The sequence below is a fragment of the Pseudonaja textilis genome, chromosome 7, assembly GCF_049901715.1.
Source record: "Pseudonaja textilis isolate UNSWEBS1 chromosome 7, rPseTex1.2, whole genome shotgun sequence".
NCBI classification, from domain to species: Eukaryota; Metazoa; Chordata; class Lepidosauria; order Squamata; family Elapidae; genus Pseudonaja; species Pseudonaja textilis.
In genome coordinates, this window is record NC_141996.1 from 60,753,201 (window position 1) to 60,776,170 (window position 22,970).

At 35.4% G+C, this 22,970-nt stretch overlaps 1 protein-coding gene and 1 pseudogene across 2 annotated transcripts in view; one reads left to right on the forward strand and one right to left on the reverse strand.

Moving 5' to 3' along the window:
• DSCAM (DS cell adhesion molecule) overlaps positions 1–22,970 on the forward strand; it is a 420,440-nt gene that overhangs the window by 85,179 nt on the left and 312,291 nt on the right. For both annotated transcript variants that reach the window (XM_087937792.1, XM_087937791.1), the window contains exons 2-3: positions 6,880–7,197; positions 9,795–9,941. In XM_087937792.1, coding sequence (XP_087793918.1) covers positions 6,880–7,197; positions 9,795–9,941 — 465 coding nt within the window. The remainder of the gene's footprint in view (positions 1–6,879; positions 7,198–9,794; positions 9,942–22,970) is intronic.
• Positions 17,155–17,317, reverse strand: LOC148125364 (U2 spliceosomal RNA; annotated as a pseudogene).

The window sequence follows — 22,970 nt, forward strand, 5'->3', positions numbered from 1 at the left end:
CATCCTGGTTATCAGTCCAATCACTAAGCCAGGCCGGCTCATATTTTTCTGCGATGACCTCCTCACTTGAACTCATATCAATCACAGGAGCTGAATCCAAGCCCGGAGCCACAACATACATACATACATATATATATATATATATATGGCATTCGGCTTTGCTCAGGTATTTTCCCAAGTCATAGTAGTTGTGCTTTTAAAGTTGTAGCGACGTTTCAGCAGAATCTCATCTGCCATCATCAGGCTTCTGATTCTGCTGAAACGTCGCTACAACTTTAAAAGCACAACTACTATGACGTGGGAAAATACCCGAGCAAAGCCGAATGCCATACATGTAAGTACCCACGAAAACTTAAGAATATATATATATATATATATATATATATATATATATATATATATATATATATATAATGCGAAGTTATAGCAACCTTAGGAAGAAAGAGTATGAAGAACTGGAGAAGTAACAGGGCCTGAAGGAGGAATAGAAAAGGATGTGGAAAGTAAAGGCCAAAGTGGTCCCAGTGGTGACAGAAGCTGTAACCAGGGGTGGGATTCTCCCAGTTCGGACCCGGTTCAGGCAAACCCCTTGTTCTGACAATCAGCTGGTTCCGAACCAGTTCACTGCGACAAGCATATGCCCCCCCTGTCTTTCCTGTGCTTTATGTGTCAAGCCTGACATGTCTTTTTGTTAGAGCACAGCTGATTCGCAAGGCAGAGCTGTTTGCTGAGCCTCAGCGGTTTTCTCTCAGTTGCAATTGAAGGTAAGTATCAGCTTTTTAAAACGCAGAGCACGCACGCGGAGCGTGCATTTGGTGTGCACTTACCAAACCAGTTGTTATACCGGTTGAATTGCACCCCTGTCCATAACTCATAAGTTAGGAGAGTGGCTCCAACAGACCTCAGGAACAATGTCAGAGCTCTCTGTCCAAAAGAGTGCAGTCCTATGAACTGCTAAGATACTGTGCAGAACCCTCAAACTCACAGCCCTCCGATAGAGGACCTGAGATTGAGGAAGACACAGTCCACCCATAAGGGTGAGAAGGGGAGATATATACGGCATGTGTCCATATGTGTGTGTGTGTGCGTGTGTGTATGTGTTGCTGAACATGAATATGAACATATATTGTTATAAGTATAAAATAAATATATTAGTTAACACTTTAAAAAAGATAATATAAAGTCATAACTCTTGCCTTTTAAAAAAGTTTTGTAAAAAACTAAACTAAATTTAAATTATGCAAAAGGAGAATTACAACTATACATCCAAAAAGATAAAATAAAATAAAATTGAAAAGGTTAAAAGGTAATAAACATTAAGGAATCAATAATACAGATAGTTACTTTTTTTAAAAAGTATGCTTAATAATATGAATTTAAATTTTGACCAAACACTGAAATTAAAATGACCTTACATTGGGAGATGGGGTGCCTACCTATAATACATGAATGAATGTGTCTATATATCTATGTAAACACACATACACACACATTGTACATTTGTAGTAAAACTGATCTGATATTAGATTAAAACGTTTTACCAAAAAATGAAAGAGAAGACATTTATCTCTGGCTTAAACTGGAAATTTAAAATTTGCAACCACTCCTGCTGCCCCAAGGCAAGAACTGCAGTTTGAAATTTTTCTACTTGAAGTAGTAGAGGAAAATTATCTAGTATTTACAAACTTGCAATCATTGGGATATGTTGGGACTGTAGCTTCTGGAAATTCTTGTAGTTGCTAGAAGCCCTCTGGCTGAGAGCTGCTCCATTAGGCTTACCAGGAAGGGGCTCACAAGGTGTTGTGTATACAGGTTTAGTGGCCCACATTCACTATGAGGGATCAAGTATAGTTTTCTATTGATGCAGGCTTCTTTTCCTCAAAATGGCAGCCTTAAAGGTTCTTGATAATTATTCATTATGGAAGAAAGCCAGTTGACACTGACTAAATTCACAATGATGGTTATTGCCTATACAAAATAGAGGATGGAGAGAAATGAAAACAAGACTGAGGAAACAATTGACTTTAGCTAAGTGGGCTAAAATGAACTAAAGGATGTCAGGGAATCATGTTTAAAACAAAGTATAATTCATATCTGCTGCAGTATGTCCTATGATGCAACTGTTAGAAATAGGTTTTGACACTCCAAACACTCTTTTAGAAATGAATTTCAAAAAACCCCAGTTTGCAAGGCTTCGGCAGTGGCAGGGATTCGTGATACCGCACGATCCCTGCTGCGCTCACTGCCAAGGTGCCCCCGATCCATTTGGATTTGGGGGATATAGCTGCCCTATAGAGGCAGCTGAAGACAGGGGGGATCTGGATAGGGGTTTGGGGGTGTCGCAGACCCCCTCCCCAGCCAGAAAAACCCCCTTTTCCCAAGGCGGAGGAGCAGTGGTCAGTAATGGCCGCCACAAAGAAACCTGCAGCTGGACAAGATTGTGCAGGAGGAAGAAAGTCGGAAGAGTCGTGAGAGTGGTTTTTGACCGGGATAAAGTAAGAGAAAGTACCCTGGAATTTGAAAGTTGCCAAAGATAAATTGTTTCCAGAGAGAGTTACAAGCGGCGAATGGAATTCTAAAAGGGAAAGTTTTTTTTCCTTTCTTTTCACTCTCCTTCCTAACGTGACAGTGGATGGAACTATAAGAGAAATCGGAAAACCTTCATTGGAGGTAATTAAATGCTGAACGGATAAGGATTTCTGAACATTTTAAAAAAACCTTTTTTGCTGTGAGTGGGAAGGGAGAGGAAAAAAAATTGGAGCAGAATTTGAAAATAAGGAGAAGATTGCTTAGAATTTCAAAGAGTTATTAAACATTAATAAGACTTCTAAAAGATATATTTTAAATGGAACTTTGTGACTAAATACTAACCCCAGAAAGAGAAAGTGAAGGAGAAAGTACTTAAAAGAAACAGCTTATTTGGATTGCTTGGTGATTTTGGAACTTCTGAGAACTATCTTTGATTGAAAGCACTTGGGTGGTTGTTTGGAAAAACTTTTTCTTTCTATAATGGCATCACTTGTGGATGGATTGAAACTTGAATACCAAAAATATAAAAAAGAACAAGAAGGGAAGGATTCTCTTGGCACTCTTTTTCAATTTTTAGAAATGGCAGTTTGTACTTATGAAAAGCTGACTGCGCAACAGGATGACTGGGATAAAGAAGAAGCCATTTTTGATGAACAAGTGACTTTAGTTGAGGAAGGAAAGGAGAAAGAGGAAAAGGAAAAGGGGACTTTAAGATCTAGAAAAACAACCCAAAAAGAGAAGAATAAGGTGAAAAGTGGATACTATGTTAGAAAACAACAGAAAGGAGGAAAGCAGAAGAACAAAAGGGAGGTGGAGAGACAAGGGGGTAAAGAGGGCAAGGAGGAGAATAAGCAAGGGAGAAAGGAAGGGATGAGAAGCCTCAGTGGTGGGGAGCAAGTTGCAAAGAAACGAAAGTCTTTTAGAGATAATGGGTAAACTTTATTGAAAAAGGGATTCTGGAAAAGTACATAAGATTGTATTTGTATGTTTGTACTTAGAAATAATCTTAGAAAATTGTAAACAATATGTAATTTAAAATGTGATAAAATATTTAGTGTAACAGTGAAATTTTTGTCAAGAAAAAGAAAGCAATGAAATAAATGGGAGAATTGGAGTAGGAGAAGGGGGAACATTTCAATTAAACAATGATTTAAAATATGTGATGTGGGGTGGGGAAATAACTATGGAAAGCATAGTGTTCCCATAAAGGCATGATATTTAATTGAAATGGGTAAAGTGTTTAAGATATAAATAAATATTAATATTAATGATTAGATTGTGTTATCCCAGTGAATTTTTTTGTGAAGAAAAAGAAGGCAATGAACTAAATGAGAGATTTGAAGCAGGAGAAGGGGGAACATTCTAATGAAATGATGATTTAAAATATATGATGTGGGGGGGAAATAACTATGGAAAATAGGTGTTCCCCTAAAAGTATGATATTTAACTGAAAAGTAATGTGTTAAGTGTTTAAGATATAAATGAATATTAATATTAACGAATAGATTTGTATTGGCATTGATAATATTGTATAATTTTAGAATGTACCAAACAGAATCCCAATGTAAGCTATGTATTTTATATTAAGTATTATAAATGTAGGGGAAAGAGATGAAGAGATAAATACTCCAATTAGTGTACAGGAGAAGTTTTGTTTAAAGAAGAAAGATAAATGGATAGCTGGAAACAGAAAAGACAAAGACTAATAAATATTATGATTTGAATTGAGATGAGATAAATAAAATAAAACTAAGAAAATTTAAAAGAGATGAGAAGTTATATAGAAAATTGAAAATGGTAATAAGATATGGAATGGTATACAAAATGAATATGAATTTGAATTTGTGTCTGTACGAAGAGTTGTAACCCGGGACTAAGCAACTTTCAGAAAAGATGTTTTTTATGTTTCTATGTTTTGTGTTTTTGTGTGTTTACGTTTGATTGAGTTAATAAAACCTTGGAGGAATGTTAGAAGAGGATAATTGAGAATAAAAGATAGAAGAGAATAAAGCAAGTCAGAAGAAAAAATAAGTATAGTGAATAAAAACATATAAAATAGATAAATATAGAAAAGAAATACAATTGAATAAAAGTAAAGGGAGAAATAATGAGAAACTTAAAAGGATATGTATGTGTTTATAAGGAGATGTGTCAATGGTGTATAAAATGTTTTATTCATTTTGTTAAAATTTACAATTAACTTTCAGAAAAGAGGTTTTATGTTCTTATGTTTTGTATGTCTTTAAAAATTAATAAAATTTGTTTAAAAAAAAAGAAATGAATTTCAGATGACATTTGCAATATATGATAAAACAACAGGCCTAAAATATTTGAACAAGAAATATGAAAATTGCAACAAACTCATTATTACCTTCACATAAAAGGTATGGGGAGGCTTGATAGCTCCATTGAAAGAAGCACTAGTGACAGCTTGAGTTCTTGGTATAACCACTTTTATTGGAATAGAGTCACTTTGGATAATATAAGTAGAAATTTAATAAATAAAATACTTGAAAGGAGAGATGAAATCTAAGTGCAACTCATAGTTGAGATGGGAACAGTATCTTTCTTTGACAAATTAAGCAAAGTTCTGGTCAGCTAATGGAAATCTAGCAGAGTTTCTTGAATTTCATATCCTGATGTTATTAGTCATCACATGTGAGAATCTCAACCAGAAGAAGAAGAAGAAGAAGAAGAAGAAGAAGAAGAAGAAGAAGAAGAAGAAGAGGAGGAGGAGGAGGAGGAGGAGGAGGAGGAGGAGGAGGAGGAGGATACTGTTAGCTCTACACCTCTTCATTCAAATAAATCTAAGTGGCTTAGAAGTCCATAATAACAACAAATGTCATATTGCACAATAGAAAACCAGTAGAATATATATGAAAAATAAGAGTGCAAAAATACAATACAATAAAGCACTATTTGAGCACGTATCATTCATTAGGGTAATATATTAATATTTCTCTTAAGCTCTTCTTCCCCCAGAGCATTATGAATGACCAGGTCTTTAAATGTCTGAAATATTGAGAAAGGGGAAATGGCTCTCATTACCTAAATGTGGTCATTTAAAAATGTCATTCTTTTAGAATGGGAGAGAGCTCGGCACATTTAGAATCTTTAATGGTTATTGTAAATAGGAAGAAAGATGAATAGTTATTGGCCGGAAAGAAAATAATATGCGTAGTATTCGCAGCATAAAACCATGTGAAGAAGCGATGAGGATAAGGAAAAGCATGGGTGGAACCTCTGGAACAAGAGTAGTTTAGTTTCTCTCACTCAAAGAGCTTGCCATCATTAAATGGATGGATCTACACTATTCCGGAAGAATCTTCCAAGGGCCTTACAAGAAAAGTTCTTGTAGTCAGGGAATGGTTTCAGAGATTACCCTCTGTCCAAAGTGCTGAACTATTACCCAGTATATCGAGAAGAGCTTTTTGAGTATTTTTGTCAAGATTATTAAATAATCCAAATGGTAAAGCATAAGTAAGTTAAAAAAAAATGACAAACTTCAGCAGAAATCCTTTGGTAAGAATTTTTTTTAAAATAACATGAATTACACTTTTTATACTATTTAATAAAACTGCTGAAATAGAAAGAAATAAAATTTGCTTTATTCAACAAAGATGCTACTGTCTCTGTTTATCCTATACTTTGCTTTTCTGGCTTGGATTTTTTAATTATTTTTGAGTTAATTGGATTAATTTATAATGTTTTGCCAAGTAATTTGAACAAGAAAATGCATAATCTTCTGTAAACTGCGCTACTAGATATCATGATTTATTTGCAGTTTGCAATTCCCCCAAATAAATCTCTACTTTACTTCCATTGATTTTGTTGTACACTGTCCCTTTGTAAGGGAGATGGATGGTTTCTATATATGATTAAATATATATATATATATATATATGTTTTCTGAGGTTCTCGCGGGTATTTGTATGTGGATCTTTGGTTGTTCGGGTTTTCTCCCGCGTAAGATTCAAAGTATCTAGGCAACGTTTCGATGAAGTCTCATTCATCATCATCAGGCCTCTGTCTTTGGCTCTTGCTTTTCAGAGTGACATCACTCTGAAAAGCAAGAGCCAAAGACAGAGGCCTGATGATGATGAATGAGACTTCATCAAACGCTGCTCTAGATACTTTGAATCTTACGGAGAAAACCCGAACAACAAAGATCTATATATATATATATATATATATATATATATATATATATATATATATATATATATATATATATATATATATATATATATAATGTTTACAGTATAAAGATTAGGTACTAAAAAAGATATGATGATCATAATGGAGAATTGTCTTATGCTAATTTTGTGCATTTCTATTTCTATCTTGCAGTTTTTGGTGAAGATCTACATGCCAGCTTATATTTTGTCAATGCATCTTTGCAAGAGGTAGTGTTTGCTAGCACCACGGGGACATTGGTACCCTGTCCAGCAGCAGGAATCCCTCCTGTGACGCTCAGATGGTACCTAGCAACGGGCGAGGAGATCTACGATGTCCCAGGGATCCGCCACGTCCACCCTAATGGCACTCTCCAAATTTTCCCTTTCCCTCCTTCAAGCTTTAATAACTTAATCCATGATAACACTTACTATTGCACAGCTGAAAATCCTTCAGGGAAAATCAGAAGTCAGGATGTTCACATTAAGGCCGGTAAGTTTCCTCAGATATTGTTGCTAAAAGTATTTCAAACAGCTGGACTACAGCATGACTTGAAATTAGTGATTTTCAGGTCTATTTGATGCTTACAACATCATGATAGAATGTTTGGATGATTATGGGAGCTGACGTTCGGCGCCAGAAATTTTACAGCCTAAAGAAATGGATCAATTCTTGTTGAAAAATATCTAAGAGAGATCATTCATATAGAAATTTGGGGATGGGGTCAGGAGTTGATCAGCAATATTGTGGATTAAGTAGGAGAAGTTAGATGGGAATTGAACTGATTAAACAAAACAGGATACTTTAAGGGGAAAAATTGATATGCGTTTTAAGGAAGGATTCGGGAGATAGAGAGAAAAGTACACAAATCAGAAACTGAAAAGATTAGAATAACACTGAGAGAGCACACGTAGTCAGAAGTTCATTATTTAATACGAAGTAGAATTGGGAAGGTGTTTTTGACTTTCTCCTGATGCATTGCCTCTCTGTTAATTCTACAAAAACCAAAAACCAACACATGCACACTTTTTTTTGGCCATCAGCATAATGAGAGCACCTAGCATTAATAATCATGATGGGGATCTTAATAACTTCATTAAGTAATTAATTAGTTGAAGATAGTTTATATATTATCTAAGGAAATAGTTATCATTACTACTAAAGTATTTTATATGCAAATTCTAGAAAGCTGGAGTAAATGAAGTAGTTGTTTAGTTTGGGTTCTATTGTATCTTCTTTGAACCAATTATACCAGCTATACAATAGGGAAAAAGAAATGAAATAGCTATGCATCTAGTATTATCTATTAAAATTGTTTTTAAGGATTCAGAAGATTGTATAATAACTATAGTGTTATCTACTGCATGACATTCTTTAAATATTTTAAATTATTGAATAGGAACTTCATTTGATGGAATTTAAATCTGTTTAATAGATAAGAGGATAGGAGAAAAAATGAGTAATAAAAATACCTGAGTTAATTTGAATTTTCAGAAATTAAGGAACTGCACCTCTTTGATACTCCATTACTTTAAAATATAAATAGGGACTGCATTACTGAATCAAATGGATTAGTTGATATGCAGCAAATCATTTTTATTGTGGTCATAAAGGATGGGTTCAGTCATTAGGAAGAAGCATAAACATATTATAGATAAAGTAAACAGTTTTTAAAGAGTTATTAGTATAAAAAGGTATAAAAATATAAAAAGAACATAAAGGGAATTGCTTGTAAGGGTCATATAAAGTGTAAAAAGTAAATATATGACTCATGGTAGGTATAAAATATATAAAAGGTGAAAATCTAAACAAAAGGTTGGGAGATATGCAACATCGTTTTAGTGCATGTATTTTCCATCTGTATTCTAAAATGGTACAGTGTTACATGTTTTCCTTCTATTTATAGATGGGATAAGAAGTCACTTCTGTATTTTATTTCCATGTCTAAATAATATTTAATAATCAAATAGGAAATTAAATAAATGGTTAGCTTTATGTGTGTTGAAAGAATTCAGAGTCCCAATATGCCAGTAATATATTTATGCTGGGGTCTGTGGATGAGTTTCCTCAATAATAATTGTCACAGTTTCATTTTTGTTAACAGCTTTCTCTTTTGCTTCATTGTTCCTGCTCACTAAAACAAATCTATGGGGATAACTATGTTACACTCTGATACCCATTTAACAGCCTTGCTTTAGTAATAAAAAATGGGTAGTCTATATTGTTTTATAAGGATTCGGATGTCAAATTTTATTAATCTTCATCATTACCATGTAAGGTTGGGGATATGATGTTTGAACAGAGTGGCATAATTTACTGTCTGTGGGTGTCTATCACCTTTCAAGGACAGTAAGGAACTGAGGTGTTCAACATAGATTCAACAGGGTTATGCAAATGCCTAATAAACAATATGTTTTGCCTGATACTTTTCAGAGTTTGACCACCAATTCTCCATATCCATTTCAAAAATTAATGCCAGCCCCTCAATAGCACAATTCTATTACTGTTTCTAGGAATTTAATTAGAATTTTCCAGAACATCATGGAATTCTTCCTGTGAATTAAAAAATAAAACTAAATCTAAGTGTCATCAACTAGGTATCAAGTCCAACCCACGAACTCTAAAAGAAGTCTCTCATGAAGCAAAAGGCATAAAAATAAACCCCTGAATAACTATGTGAGAAGAAAATGGAATATTTTATTGGTTAATTAGACACATCATTTTTCAAAGTTCTAGTTTTATGATAAACTGGCAAACACTTTTTTTAAAAAAAGTACGTTCAATTTTACTGTGGTCCCATCTTAATTCATCTGTCAATTTTTCTTCACCTTGAATGTTTCTAACATTCTAAGGTCCATTAGAAGAGAACTAGAGTGGAATATGACTCCATTGTTGGTTTTTGACTTGGACAAATTGGCCTGGAAGGCTTTGGAAAAACAAAAGGATCTTACTTTGTTTCTTTTTCTTTTCAATTCATTTCAGATGGACACAATGCATGTTTTGTTTGTGATTTCTTAAGTCAGATTATGCATCTTCTGTGCTCTTTATCTATTTGTTTGACTCAGCTTCCTTCCTGTTCTCTGTTTTAGTTTTACGGGAACCATATACAGTCCGTGTGGAGGACCAGAAAGCCATGAGAGGCAATGTAGCGGTCTTCAAGTGCATTATCCCCTCCTCTGTGGAGGCCTACATCACTGTTGTCTCATGGGAGAAAGACACAGTCTCACTTGTCTCAGGTTGGAAGAGTCTTTTGCTTCAGCTTCTCCTTTTTCCTATATACCTTTCTTTTCAGTTGACTTTGCTTTCTACTCTAATTCATGCATGTTATTAAAGCATCCGTGTGTTCAGATTTGGCATTTGATACTTGGTGAAGTGGTCATTTTGCGTATTTGAAGTAGTTCCTGTGAATTCTTTAAAATATATAACAGGTGTGCAATTACCACAGGGAGTTACAATTAAAATACAATTTTCTTCATTTTCTGATGCCAACCTTTCTATCACTTTTTTCCATTCTGTGATTAATGCCTAAACAGTTGTAGATGAGATGGAAACAGTCAACTGTTTATTAAATGTTGCTTTGTCATAGTGCAGATGCAACTATTAAATACGTTTCTTTGTTTAGTCTCCTTGGTATATGACAAGCAGCTCTTTTTTGGTATTTTCTAATGTGGGAAATATAGAAATGGCCTTTTGCTCATGATCAAAATGGTGATGTAGTTCTTTCCAATGTAGTTACTGGAAGAATTACTACTGGTTGTGGAACTGCTACATTTATAGCTAATGCACTTGATCTGAGAACCCATTATATATATAAAAAAGTTGGGGTACTTGTAAAGATGATTTATTTACCTGAATGCTGCATTAATATTTTATTATTGTATTTTCCTTTTACCTATTTTTTCCAACTTATGCCCAGTATTTTATTTTTGTTTTATATTTTTGACATGGTTGTAAGACTAATCAATGAATAAACTATCATTATTATCTATAGTCTTAAAATACACAAACATGCTCTATATCACAACAAAGCAGTTTCCGTTCTTGTGTAAGTGCACAGAAGAGGACATGATAACTTCTATTTAAGTGGCAAAAGTGAATTTAATAATGGTATTCCATAGCAGAGTTAGGATGAAGCAATTCACTGTGCCTCCCCTTGGAGTCAATTTTAAGGAGATTTGGGATATCAGTGTCACTCTCTTCTTTTTTAAGGCTATGGTTTTTGTTTCATATTTTTAAAATATCAATATAAGAAAAAAAATTGGAGTACTATTCCATTTGATCAATTGCTTTGATTTAAATGAGGTTTGTAAATGAGTCGCATTTTACTTTGACTGCATTAACAAGTAATATGTTGAAATATTTGCATACATATTTCAATTAATTTCTTCTGCATAACTCAGATGAGTTTATTTTTATTATTATCCCTGCCCATATGGTGACAAGATATAAACCATTTCACATGTAAATTCTACATGAATATTATGTCTCCTTATATTCTATCCCTAATATGTAAATTTCCAGGAATAGCAGACAATTATTATCTGAACCATCTTCTAGAAAATACTAAACCTGTTTATCAATTATGCAGTAGCCAGATTCTTTGTTGCTATGTTGAAAATAATTGGTCACAGAAAATATCTTTTTATTTGTCACTTCAGGTTACTATATGTTAACTATGTTGTTTTAGATATACAGATTTTACATAATAGAATGGGATTTTTTAGATTTACAATCACACAGGTAATTAACAGTAATAATGGTGTTTGTTACTTCTTTTTATTGTAGAGACTGTTTGTTATGTTCCTATTTTCAGATGTTCAGATGGTCAACTGAATAAACAATATTATATTTCATATGAAATGAAGCTCCATCCCTGTTAACGTTCAGGAAATCCCTTAAGACCTGGTTATGTCATCAGAATTGGCATTCCCAGGGAACTAGCAATATTTTAAGGTGGCTCAGCTGATATGTGATTGTGTACTTCTCCAGGGGTGGGCTGCTACCAGTTCTCCCTGGTTCGGGTGAACCCGTAGCTAATTTTATGACTGGTTCAGCAAACCGGCAGATCCCACCCCTGGCTGGCCCACCTGCCCCTCCCAAGAGTCCCCACATAGCCCATTTTGGATGCCAGGTAAGCGCAGGGCCCACGCGGAGGCTCGGCGAGGGCAAAAAACTTCCAGAAGTCCAGAAATGAGTCAATTTCTGGCCGCCTCAATGAAAACCTCTGGAGCCCAGGGAGGGCAACCCCCCCCCGCTGCCGCCGTGGTGCAGGAGGCTGACTAGGCCATGCCCACCATGCCCACGCCTACCCAGCAACCGGGCAGAGAACTGATTGCTAAAATTTTTGAAGCCCACTCCTGCACCTCTCTGTACCTATATGATATTGTTACACTTTGTGGTTTCTATAGTTTCATTTTAAATGATTTTTAAAAGGTTTTAAATAATGGTTGTCTTTATTTTTATAATGATTGTTATTATATGATTGTTTTATATTGTGGTTTTATTTGATTGTCCAAAATGCCTTTATGTGACTGCAGGTCACTTCCAGTTAGATCGGTGCTATATATAAATAATTATTATTGTAATATTAAACATAATGTATAATTGGTTTGCTTAATAAAACATGACACTTGATGGCAGAAAAATATACCATACTCTTGCTAAAATCTGCATCCAAAATACATTAAATAGTTTTTGTTAAATTCTAGTGATATATAGACCCTTTAAAAACAAGATCTGCATTAAAAATTATTTGTTACAATTTGTAACAGCAGTGGTTTCGCATCTTATATAATCTGTCTGTCTTTTTTCTGTAATGCTGGTTTTTATTTGAAGTGAACCCAGGAACCTAAATATTAAATCCTACTCTAATGAAAGTTTCAATTTTTATATCTTTTTCCTATTGTTCATTCATCCTGAATCATTCATGTGCTAATTTGGATGAAGTAGAAATACCAATTCTAAACCCAAGTTTTTGCACCCCCTGGAATATTGTCTCACATTCCCAGTTGGGAACCCCTGATCTAGAACTATATGCCTACTAGATATCTAGGATAGAAATAGTGTGTCTTCAGAACTCCAGATGGAGCACATTTATGGTATCACATGATAATTCACACTCAATGTGATTTGAAATAAGTATTAGATGAAATATATAAGATTCCCATCAGGGGAAATAGTAGTTTTATGGTAGCCATGATATTATTGTACGCCAGAAAGGCGATCACATTACAAAGGTACTGCCATGCAACCATAAAAAAGGGTTAAATTTCAGCAATAATTAATGCAATAATAATTTGACCATTTGCTAATAATTGAACTTGGAGTCTTAAGTTTCCTTTTGTTAATTAATCAGGGATTGATTTAACATTGAACACTATTACAGTTTTCCTGGAAGAGTGAAGAGCAGGCACATATAATATTTTTACTGCTAGGGGATGTACTTGACATTTGAGTTAGCATGCTAAGGACTGCATTAAAAAATTAGCAAATGCATCTGAGGACAAAAATTACTCTTGATGTATTTCATTTACATTTATATTTAATTAAAATTAAATTTGGTTTGAATGATTATTCTTTGACTAGGTATTTAAAAATGTACTTCATATCAATACTCATGAACTTTGGAAAACTAAAGAATTGGTAAATATCATTTTGTTTCTTTCTTTTTTTAACCACCATCGGTAGAAAAAATGTCTTCTATCTCAAAGAAGATATTCTCTGTATACATTCCCTGTTTGCTGGGTTTTCAAAATGTATTCTCTGTATATATTCTCTGATTGTTTAAAAATCCAGACAACTTTGTGGTCTCCATTTTTAAGATATAAAAATTACAGATTTGTTGATAAAGTAGCAGGAACATTTCCAGAAATGCTGAATCCAGATAAGTGTAGTGCTTTATAATTTAATATCCTATAGCTTTCACAAATTAGAAAATTTTCATACTGTATTTATTCGTTTGATGGGGAAAGCATGTAAAGCAGATGCTTTTAAATATTTCAAACTGTATATCTACAAATCATGTTTGCAAATAAACAGCGGTCATTCCACATTTTAAATAAGGCATAACCTGGTTGATATGCTGATGTGCTTCAAAGGGGAACTTCAGACAACTGCAGTTTTCTAATTAATATGAAAATCCATTTATTTCATTTTCCCTTAATATATTTAAAGATACCTATACATAAGTAGAGCATTTCCTAGCAAGGAAGACAGTTGACCAAATCAAATCATAGTACTTCAAAATAAAATTTTACATGGAGATATCTGAAGATAGCACAGGTAACTAAAATAAAGAGATAAGTGCAGTGGGATTCAAATAATTTAACAACCGGTTCTCTGCTCTAATAATTTCTTCCAATCAGTTCACCAAACTGCTCAGAAAGTTAACAACCGTTTCTCCCGAACTGTTGTGAACTGGCTGAATTCCACCATTAGATCAGTGTTGCTTTTTACTGGACCATAGAAGAATATAAATAACAGAATTTTTTGTCCAAAATGCCTTTATGTGACTGCAAACAGCTATAGATATCAAGTCTGATTATGAATATTGTGGGTTTCTAATCAAACAACAACATCAAACACAAATGGCATTCTTGAGGTGTAAGAAAAGTGTCATGTTAGATAGGAATGAAGGCAAGTCCAGTGTCGTTTTCTGTTGTGTAAAATAGAAAAGATGGAAGCCATAGATCTATCCTAGTGTTGAATCACATTTTCAAAGGTATGATGTCATTAAAGCAGACTCTGTGACTATGGTTGAGGTTTCAGGAATCCAATCAAGTGCAATTCAATGAAGAGTTTTTTCATAAAGGGCAGCATTAAGTTACTAATTACATTTAGAAACTCAATTTAAGAATGAAGCATTGATATCAAGACTAATATAGAGCTCAGCATTTTTGGATCTTTTCCTCTCTTTGCAATTACGGCACAAATAAATACCATATATAATAATAAGTGTCAGTATATTTTGCATTGCTGAGTTTGCTCAGTTTTACTCACTCCCCTTTGTGATGCATCAAAATCCCGTTGACTACATTACTTGGAGTAATTATTTCAGATAGATAACAAACTTTAATGTAATGATGTGAGGAAGGGAGAGAAAGATTTAACTGCATTGTTCAGGAGGGAAATCTCTTGAACAATGTGATTTATTAGTTTGGGAAGCAATTATGGTATGTATTAACCACAACTGCTGACTTAGCTAGTTTTACTGTTCAGAACTTATATATCTGCTCTGGGCCACTAATCATCATATGTTGCTTAGTATTTCACTCTTATTCTCCTAGCAAAATTGCTTGTAATACTCAGTGAATAAATAAAAGGTGGGTAGGAAAATAAAAACATGTTCATTCATTATGAACACTATGGAATGAAAGAATGAATGAGCAATTAGCAAACAATTCACATTCCCTTAGGAGGCTATCACATCCCAGGATGTGTTAGACAATACAGCAAACAGTGAGGGCAAAACATTGGTGCATGACCAAAATGAAGACCACATCTCTCCTTGTCCAGTTTCCATGCATTATTTCTTGTCTGGCCTACAGGCACTTTAGAAAATAGCTTGACCCCTTCCTCTCTGGGGCAGCCCCTCAAATATTGGAAGGCTGCTATCATGTATCCCCTGGTCCTTCTCTTTACTAGACTAGCCAAGCCCACTTCCTGTAACCGTTCTTCATATGTTTTAGTCTCCAGTCCCCTAATCATCCTGGTTGCTCTTCACCAGGGGTGGGATTCTACCAGTTTGCACCTATTCTCTAGAACTGGTTGTTAACATTCTAAGCAGTTCGGAGAACCGGTTGTTAGAAGAAATTACTGGCCTAATCCTGTAAGGAAGGCAGGAAGGAAACATTCTGACGTTGCTTACAGAAACTGCCTCTCTGTTAACCCTTATTACATTCTTGGCAGGACTAGACTTCCTGTCTCAGGAACGTCTCTGGAGTTTTTTTCCCCTCCTTTGCTGGTACTTTGTTTGTGTGGAGTGGCCATTCAAAGTTACAATGGCACTGAAAAAAGTGACTTATGACATTTTTTCACACTTACAACTGTTGCAGCATCCCCACAGTCATGAAAGGCCAGGCGAGGAGATGCGGGCCTTGATGTGAGTGATATTGAGTTGGCCACATCCAGTCAATAACATGACCACCAAGCCACACCCACCAACTAAGCCACACCCACAGAACCAGTTGATAAAAAATTTGAATCCCACCCTCAGTTGGGCATCAAGTGTCAGCTAATAGCTGAAATTTGTTAACACAAGAGATTAATTGCTTGGATCTCTAGGTGGTCGTAAAATCTGTCTAATAGTCTCAGTTAGGGATGTGTTGACAACAAGTTGGAACTGGTACTTAGCTTTGCCACAGATGAGCTGAATGAATGGTACTTACTAGCCAGCTCCTGTAGCAGTGATAGCTAACTTTTTCGGCACCGAGTGCCCAAAGCACATGCATGCATTCCCAAAATGCAATATGCATGCAGCGCCCACAGGGGATATGTGTGCATGTCCCCTGTGCATGCATGGCAGAGACCCAAAGACCAACTGGCCGGCAGGAGGTGCTCATCGGAGCTGACCTGGGGCAACGGCTTACATGCCCACAGAGAGGGGTCTGTGTGCCAACTCTGGCATGCATGCCATCGGTTTGCCATCACAGTCCTATCTCATCTTTGATAAAGATTAACCCTTTATTTAATGTAACCTTTTATTTAATCACATTTAAGGGGCAACTATTTACTCATTTCAAATGTATTGTTTTTAGGGATATGTGTGAGTGTACATACACACGTACATACCTACACGTAAACATGTACAGTATACGCAAGGTCTTTCCAGCTTCAGAGCAGTATGCTCTCTTTTACAATGGTTAACCTCTTTGTATAATACATACACTATACTTTTGATGATTCCTTTGAGGAAGATGTGTAGAAAATGTTGAAAAATTGGATACAGGGAAAAAAACAGAAGTAGCATTAATTCTTTTAGTAATTGCATCATTTACTACTCAAAAGGCAGTGAGCAATAAGCTTTCAGTCCTTGTTTGTTGTTCAGCTGTGATTTTGTGATTTTTTAAACATTTTATTATAAATGATAGTTGGATGGGGGATAGTATGTTAGCTAATCTATTGTAGCCTTTCCAAATCTACTGGTCCCAGTCTTTCCCACTGTCTTGGACTACAACTCCTATAGTCGAGGATAAGCAGACCATGCCACTCTAAATCATGACAAACAGCAGTTCAGTCAATTTATCTTTCCTGAATTATTTTCTAAATAATCTTGTTCAAATAATGTCATAGAACTTATTCCTTCTCACAAAATTCTTCAAAACTTTTGTAAATGTAATGTGACAAAATTATTCAACTCACTCTCTTACTTGTTGTTTGTATATTGTTTTTAATTATTAAGATATCGGCAAGTTTCTTTATATGCAGTGTAACAGTTTTTTATTTTTAAATTTGAATTCAAAGTCTCAGTCTTCATAGGTATAACTTGGTCTCTTCCATAAAAACTTTTAGATATAGTCTACAAGTCGTTCTGAACATATGACCATTTGATTAATGACCATTCAAAATTATTACAGTACTACACTTGATCTTAGCCAAAAGGCTCAGAAGCTATATTATTACAGTACAGAAAAAAAGTGATTATCAGTTCTCACAATTACGAATGGTTATTCCCTTAACTCCAAGAGCTCTGAGCCCACGTGAGATCATTATCTTGTGGTCTCCTTGTAAGGAGCAGCTGTGTGGAGCATTTGTGGACAATCTGAACTGCTTAACTGGAGAGGAATTACCAAAAAGCTGGTTTACTTGCTGGCTTTTCATTACCCCACTGTTCTTAGTTACACTTTTGACAAAGTTGTCTTCAGCCCACTATTTCTTCCCTGGATGTCCAGTTCAAGACATTGATCTGGACTGCAGGTGATCTGTTGTTGAATCAGAGTGGGGTGGTGTAACTTTTCTGGTCCTTCTTGATCTCTCCAGTTTCAGTTTTATTGATTCATAGACAGCTCTGGAGTTTGATGATGAAATATAAAGTGTTGTAGTTGTCAACTCTGTGTCATTCCAGTTAGTGCTAATAAAGGGGAAAAATTAGGTCTCCACTTTATGAAAAAGACTCAATATTTCCCTCCATTTAACATATAGCGTGAAGCCATTGGATGTGGTTATCAATTGGCAGCGGGTCATAACAGCATATGCAGATGATACTCAGTTTTAAATCTTTATCCAACAGCGGTATTATTGAGGTTCTATCCAATTGAGTGGAAAGATCTGGATGGGGTTGATTCAACTCCAGAAAGATCAAGTGGTTTTGGATTCAAGAAACTTCTGATTCCATAGTTTCTCCAACTTGCAGGTTTTAGCAGGGTTGCATTTTTCAAGAACCAACTTGTATGTGCAATTTGAGGAGCCTCCAGGACTTAATAACTCTTGCTCAAAGAGCAAATGACAGATGTGACTAAGGAGATATGTACAACATATTGTGTACTAAATACATTTTTTTTTCTGGATCAGGAGTTCCTTTTCCTGGTCATTCACATTTTCTCTATTCCTCTTTAGACATTTTTTATATACAGTATATACTATCACCTTAATTCATTTGTTTCTTTCTACCTAGTAAGGTCTGGCAAAGTCAGCTTTTTTTGTTCCCATTGATAAAATAATGACATCTGATGTAAATCACTTGGCATAGATAGGAATTCTCTGTAGACACCCATGCTTTTTGAACAGTACTGACCCTTCAGTGACTATACAGTACTTAAAAACCTGGCTTGCCAGCAGTCTGAAGCCAGAATGAATTATGATACTGCTTCTTTGGTTTGTTTCTATCATTTTTATTGCTTTCCTGACATAGATTTTTACAGTTAGTTTCTTACTTTTTTTGATATTCTGTTGATGTTAATTGTTGTAAGATGCCTGGAGTTGCAAATCACCAGTAAATTTGATGAATAAATAATAAATGCATTTCTATCCATCCCTAGAAATCATAGGTAGTGATAATTCAGCAGTGACTGGCGTGACTGCTGCTTGCAAACCCAAAATATCTGGGGAATTTTGATTTAATATACCTTATAGCCAAGCACATAATTTCCCAGCTCCATCTCATGAGACTATCCAAATGCATGTCTTTTTTCAGCAATTTTCCTTGTTTAAAATAGAGCTCTCCCACTACCATATGTGCATGCTTGAGGATCCTTGTACATCCCACCCATAATTCAGAATTCCCAAAATTCCCTCCCTCCCTTTCTTGCCTCCTTTATCAAGCACTAACATTCTGTTAATGCTAAGTAAAATATTTACTCAGGCTGCAGACACAAATATGATATCAACATTTTAGCTGATGGAGGAGTGTGATCGGTACAGACCTGTCAGCAAAGCAGGTCAGCAGGAATGAGCAAAGGAAAAAACCCTCAATCATTCTTTGAATTAATAATGTAGCTGACAAGGGGAATTATAGGTGCATGAGATGAAGTATGTAGGTATCTACATGAGAGTACCTATTACTTTTTCAATTTCTGTTAAGGTTTGCTTCCTGATTCTGATATTGCTTTGTTATCCCTTTAGATTTTAGTGTGGTCATTTGGTGTTTGGTGTTCACTTAAAATTTACATCAAACAAGGAACCAGCTAGAAGAGGTAGACATGGAAAAATGTGTTATCTTGTTTTTTATGCTTTTTATGCTTGCATAATAGCTATGAATTAATGCAGAAATGCAGAATTTAGCTACATTTGGTAGATAATGGGGCATTCTGTGCAGTAAACTGGAGTGAAGCAATTCATGCTTTGTTGCACTAGAGTTAAATATTTATGGCTCCATCACTGGTCTCAGGTGAGCATCTAATAGAGCACTTCTGTGGAAGTGCAGTAGAGTATGAGATTTGACCCCTAACTGAGTGACATGACAACCCCCCCCTCCCCCCAAATCTACACCTGTGCATTTGTGTTGACCTAGCTTTTTTGTCTGATTGCTGTTCCCTCCACTTGTAGGGAAACACAATTTAGTTTCTTGATATTCAGATTGAAGAATGCCTGCTTTTCTAAGCATGCCCAGTAATCATAAATGGTAGCCATTTGAAATCAAGAAATGCTCTCTTTGGTAGGTTTGATGGATGAACTGCAGCTAGTTCTAAAGCAAGAAATAATATTATCAAGTCAAAAAATAATGTTATATTACCCAGGGCATTTATGCAGTCAAATGTTTATACATACAAGAGCTTCTCTGAAGCAAGGACAACAGTGTGGTGCCTTACTAGTACTGAGCAACCCAACTCTCTCGTAAATGATAGTCAAGAAACTTCAAATGTAGATTTTTTTTTCCCAGTGGCTAAAATTTTGTGAAATCACAAATACACACAAGATTTCAGTGTTTTCATATGAAAGCTTATGATCTTGGGGGTATGTAAAGTCCATTCACCATGAAACACAACTATCTGGATGGATCCTGTATGTGCACATTGTGCATTCACATACACATACCTCCTCTTTTACATGGATTGAATAAAGGCTTTACTGCTACTTAAATAGTAGGAGTCTTAAAGCAGTAGAGAAAACTGTAACCCTTCTTCTGTTAGGTGCAATCTAGTTACTCCTTTCTGTCATATGATGAGGGTGGGAAAGTACACCGTATTTTTGCTTTCCATTGAACAAGAGCATTTTGTATTTTTCACATGCTGAAAATTATTATGTCTAACTGAAAAGAAGTCATTTTTAGTTCTTCACCCAGGAATAAAATCTGACTATAGTCCAGATTGGGAATGGCCTAGGTAGCTTTCACTGTGAATTTATATTTATTTTCATTTGTTTATTTATTCATTTATTTACTGTGGTCTTCTGAAAACAGATAGTGATGTGTTACTTCCAGAAGGTCAGGACTACCTAGTTCAGGGATTATGTGATTTAGGTGAGAAATATTTGGAGTGCATTATTTTCCTTCCAGTTACAGCTGCAAACCATGTGTGCATGTGTATGAAAGAGAGCATGCAAACATGCTTTGTTTTTCTAACTCAAAAGTGTTGCCAGTGTTACCAGCAAACCTTAGAAAAGATACTTGAATTCAAAGAAAGTGTTTGAAATGTGGAGTTTTGAATTGCAAAGCTAGAGACTGAAATTGTGGTATCTAGCTCCATAGAATTATGCACACTGAAGCCTTCCAGTCATGCTATGGATAAAGATCTGACCCTGTTGAACTCTTGTAAGGCTTTAAAAACCTGACTATACGTCTGGGTGTGGGGCCCTGAATATTCTAAGGACCCCATTTCTTAACTTTACTGACAGTTGTTATGATAATTTTTTTGCTGTTGCAAATATTTCTTTGATACTGTTTTAATTGCTCTAGAATTACTCGCCACTCATGGTGGGACTCAAATTTTTTTACTACCGGTTCTGTGGGCATGGTTTGGTAGGCGTGGCAGGGGAAGGATACTGTAAAATCTCCATTCCTACTCCACCTCACTAACCTGCTTTCTAGCTCCATTCTCCTGTGCAGGGCAACAAAAGAAGACTCAGCTAATCAGCTGGAACTCGGGAGGCAGAGAATAGATGGGGTGGGGCCAGTCAGAGGTGATATTTGCCGGTTCTCTGAACTACTCAAAATTTCTGCTACCGGTTCTCCAGAACTGGTCAGAACCTGCTGAATACCACCTCTGCTCGCTACCCAGAATCACTTGGTTGAGAGGGTCTGCTATATAAGTTGAATAAATAAATAATAAAGACATAAAGATAAAGACAGGTGTGTTGAGCAAGTAAGAACATCTTCCAGCACCTTCTAAGGACTGAAAGAAGTTCTCTTTTCCTCCTCAATTGCTGGGCAGAAATCTGACAAATAGAAAATGAAAATAACTGAAGCCTTTTTACTTACATGTTAGTTGTTGGCTTGTAGCAGAGGTGGGATTCTACCTGATCGGTCCGGTTCTATAGAACCAATTGTTATGATTCTGTGCAGTTCAGAGAACCGGCAAATCGCTCCACTGGCTGGCCCCTCCCCTCCCTGCCCACTTACTCCTTTCCTGGCATGCATGCCATCCAGCTTGCCTGCCTTTGGTAAGTTAGGGGGCTTGCATAAGCGCACTAACGTACCTACCATCCCTGTCCTATTGTTTCTTTATTTCTTTATTTTTTTCTAATATGTATCCATGTATTCATAACTATGTTTTTACTTATACCCATTATCTTGTAAGCAATTGACAAACTAACTAACTAACTAACTAACTAAATAAATAAATAAATAAATTGCTATTTTTCCTTTTTTCCCCCCGACCATCAGCTGTTCTGCTTTGCTGGGAGATTTAGATTAGTGAGAAAGCAGGAAATCATTGGATTTCTTGCTTTCTAGCTAATCTAAAAGCAGAGCTGAATCTTCCTTAGGACTGAAGCTTCTATTTTTCAATGCAGACTCAGGCAATAGATTGCAGAATGGTATATCTCTGAGTGAATCTGTGATTTTGTGAGCAACTCAATCTGCCTGCTTGCTTTTCCCGATTTTGGATAAAAGTTGCTTTTTTTATTATAAAAAATTCATTATTTACGTACATGGTGTGTTGTGAGTTAATTTTGTGAGTTTGCTTGCTAGCAAATTTTATATGACAGACTTAGGTAATAGATTACAGAAAGATAGATCTCTGAGTGAATCTGGATTCTGTGAGCAACTGAATCTGCCTGCCTGCTTTGTCTGATTTTGGGTAAAAGTTACTCTTTTTTTTAATAAAAAAATCAATATTTACATAAATATTTACAATAGTTACATACAAGCCATGCCCAGCCAGCCGTGTGACCACCAAGCCACACCCACAAATTAGGCCATGCCCACAGAACCGGTTGTTAAGAAATTTGAATCCCACTCTGGCTTGTAGTAACCAATACTTAGGTTTTCATATAATTCTTTGGGGGTATTTTGGATATGTAATGGGATTAAACACATTTTATGCGCTAATCTGATTTTTGACATGCATATGATTACACTTTAATGTACATCGTTAAAGCGAGAAGAAAACCAGAATTAACACCTTTTATCAGCTCTGATACAGATCCTCAGAATAATAATAAACCAGTGTATTGTTTTTCCCCCCCAAATAATTTTTTAAGAATTATGTGAAGAAAGAATAAAAACAAATACAGACTACAAAAATATAGAAATAAAAAAATACACAAAAGGAAGAAAAGTATAAAAAAGGAAAAGGAAGAAAGTAGATCTAGACTAGAGCATGTAACTTGGCCATAAGATAAATCAGAGCTTTTCTTCTCTTTCCCACTAATGCCAAAATACTGTGGCATAA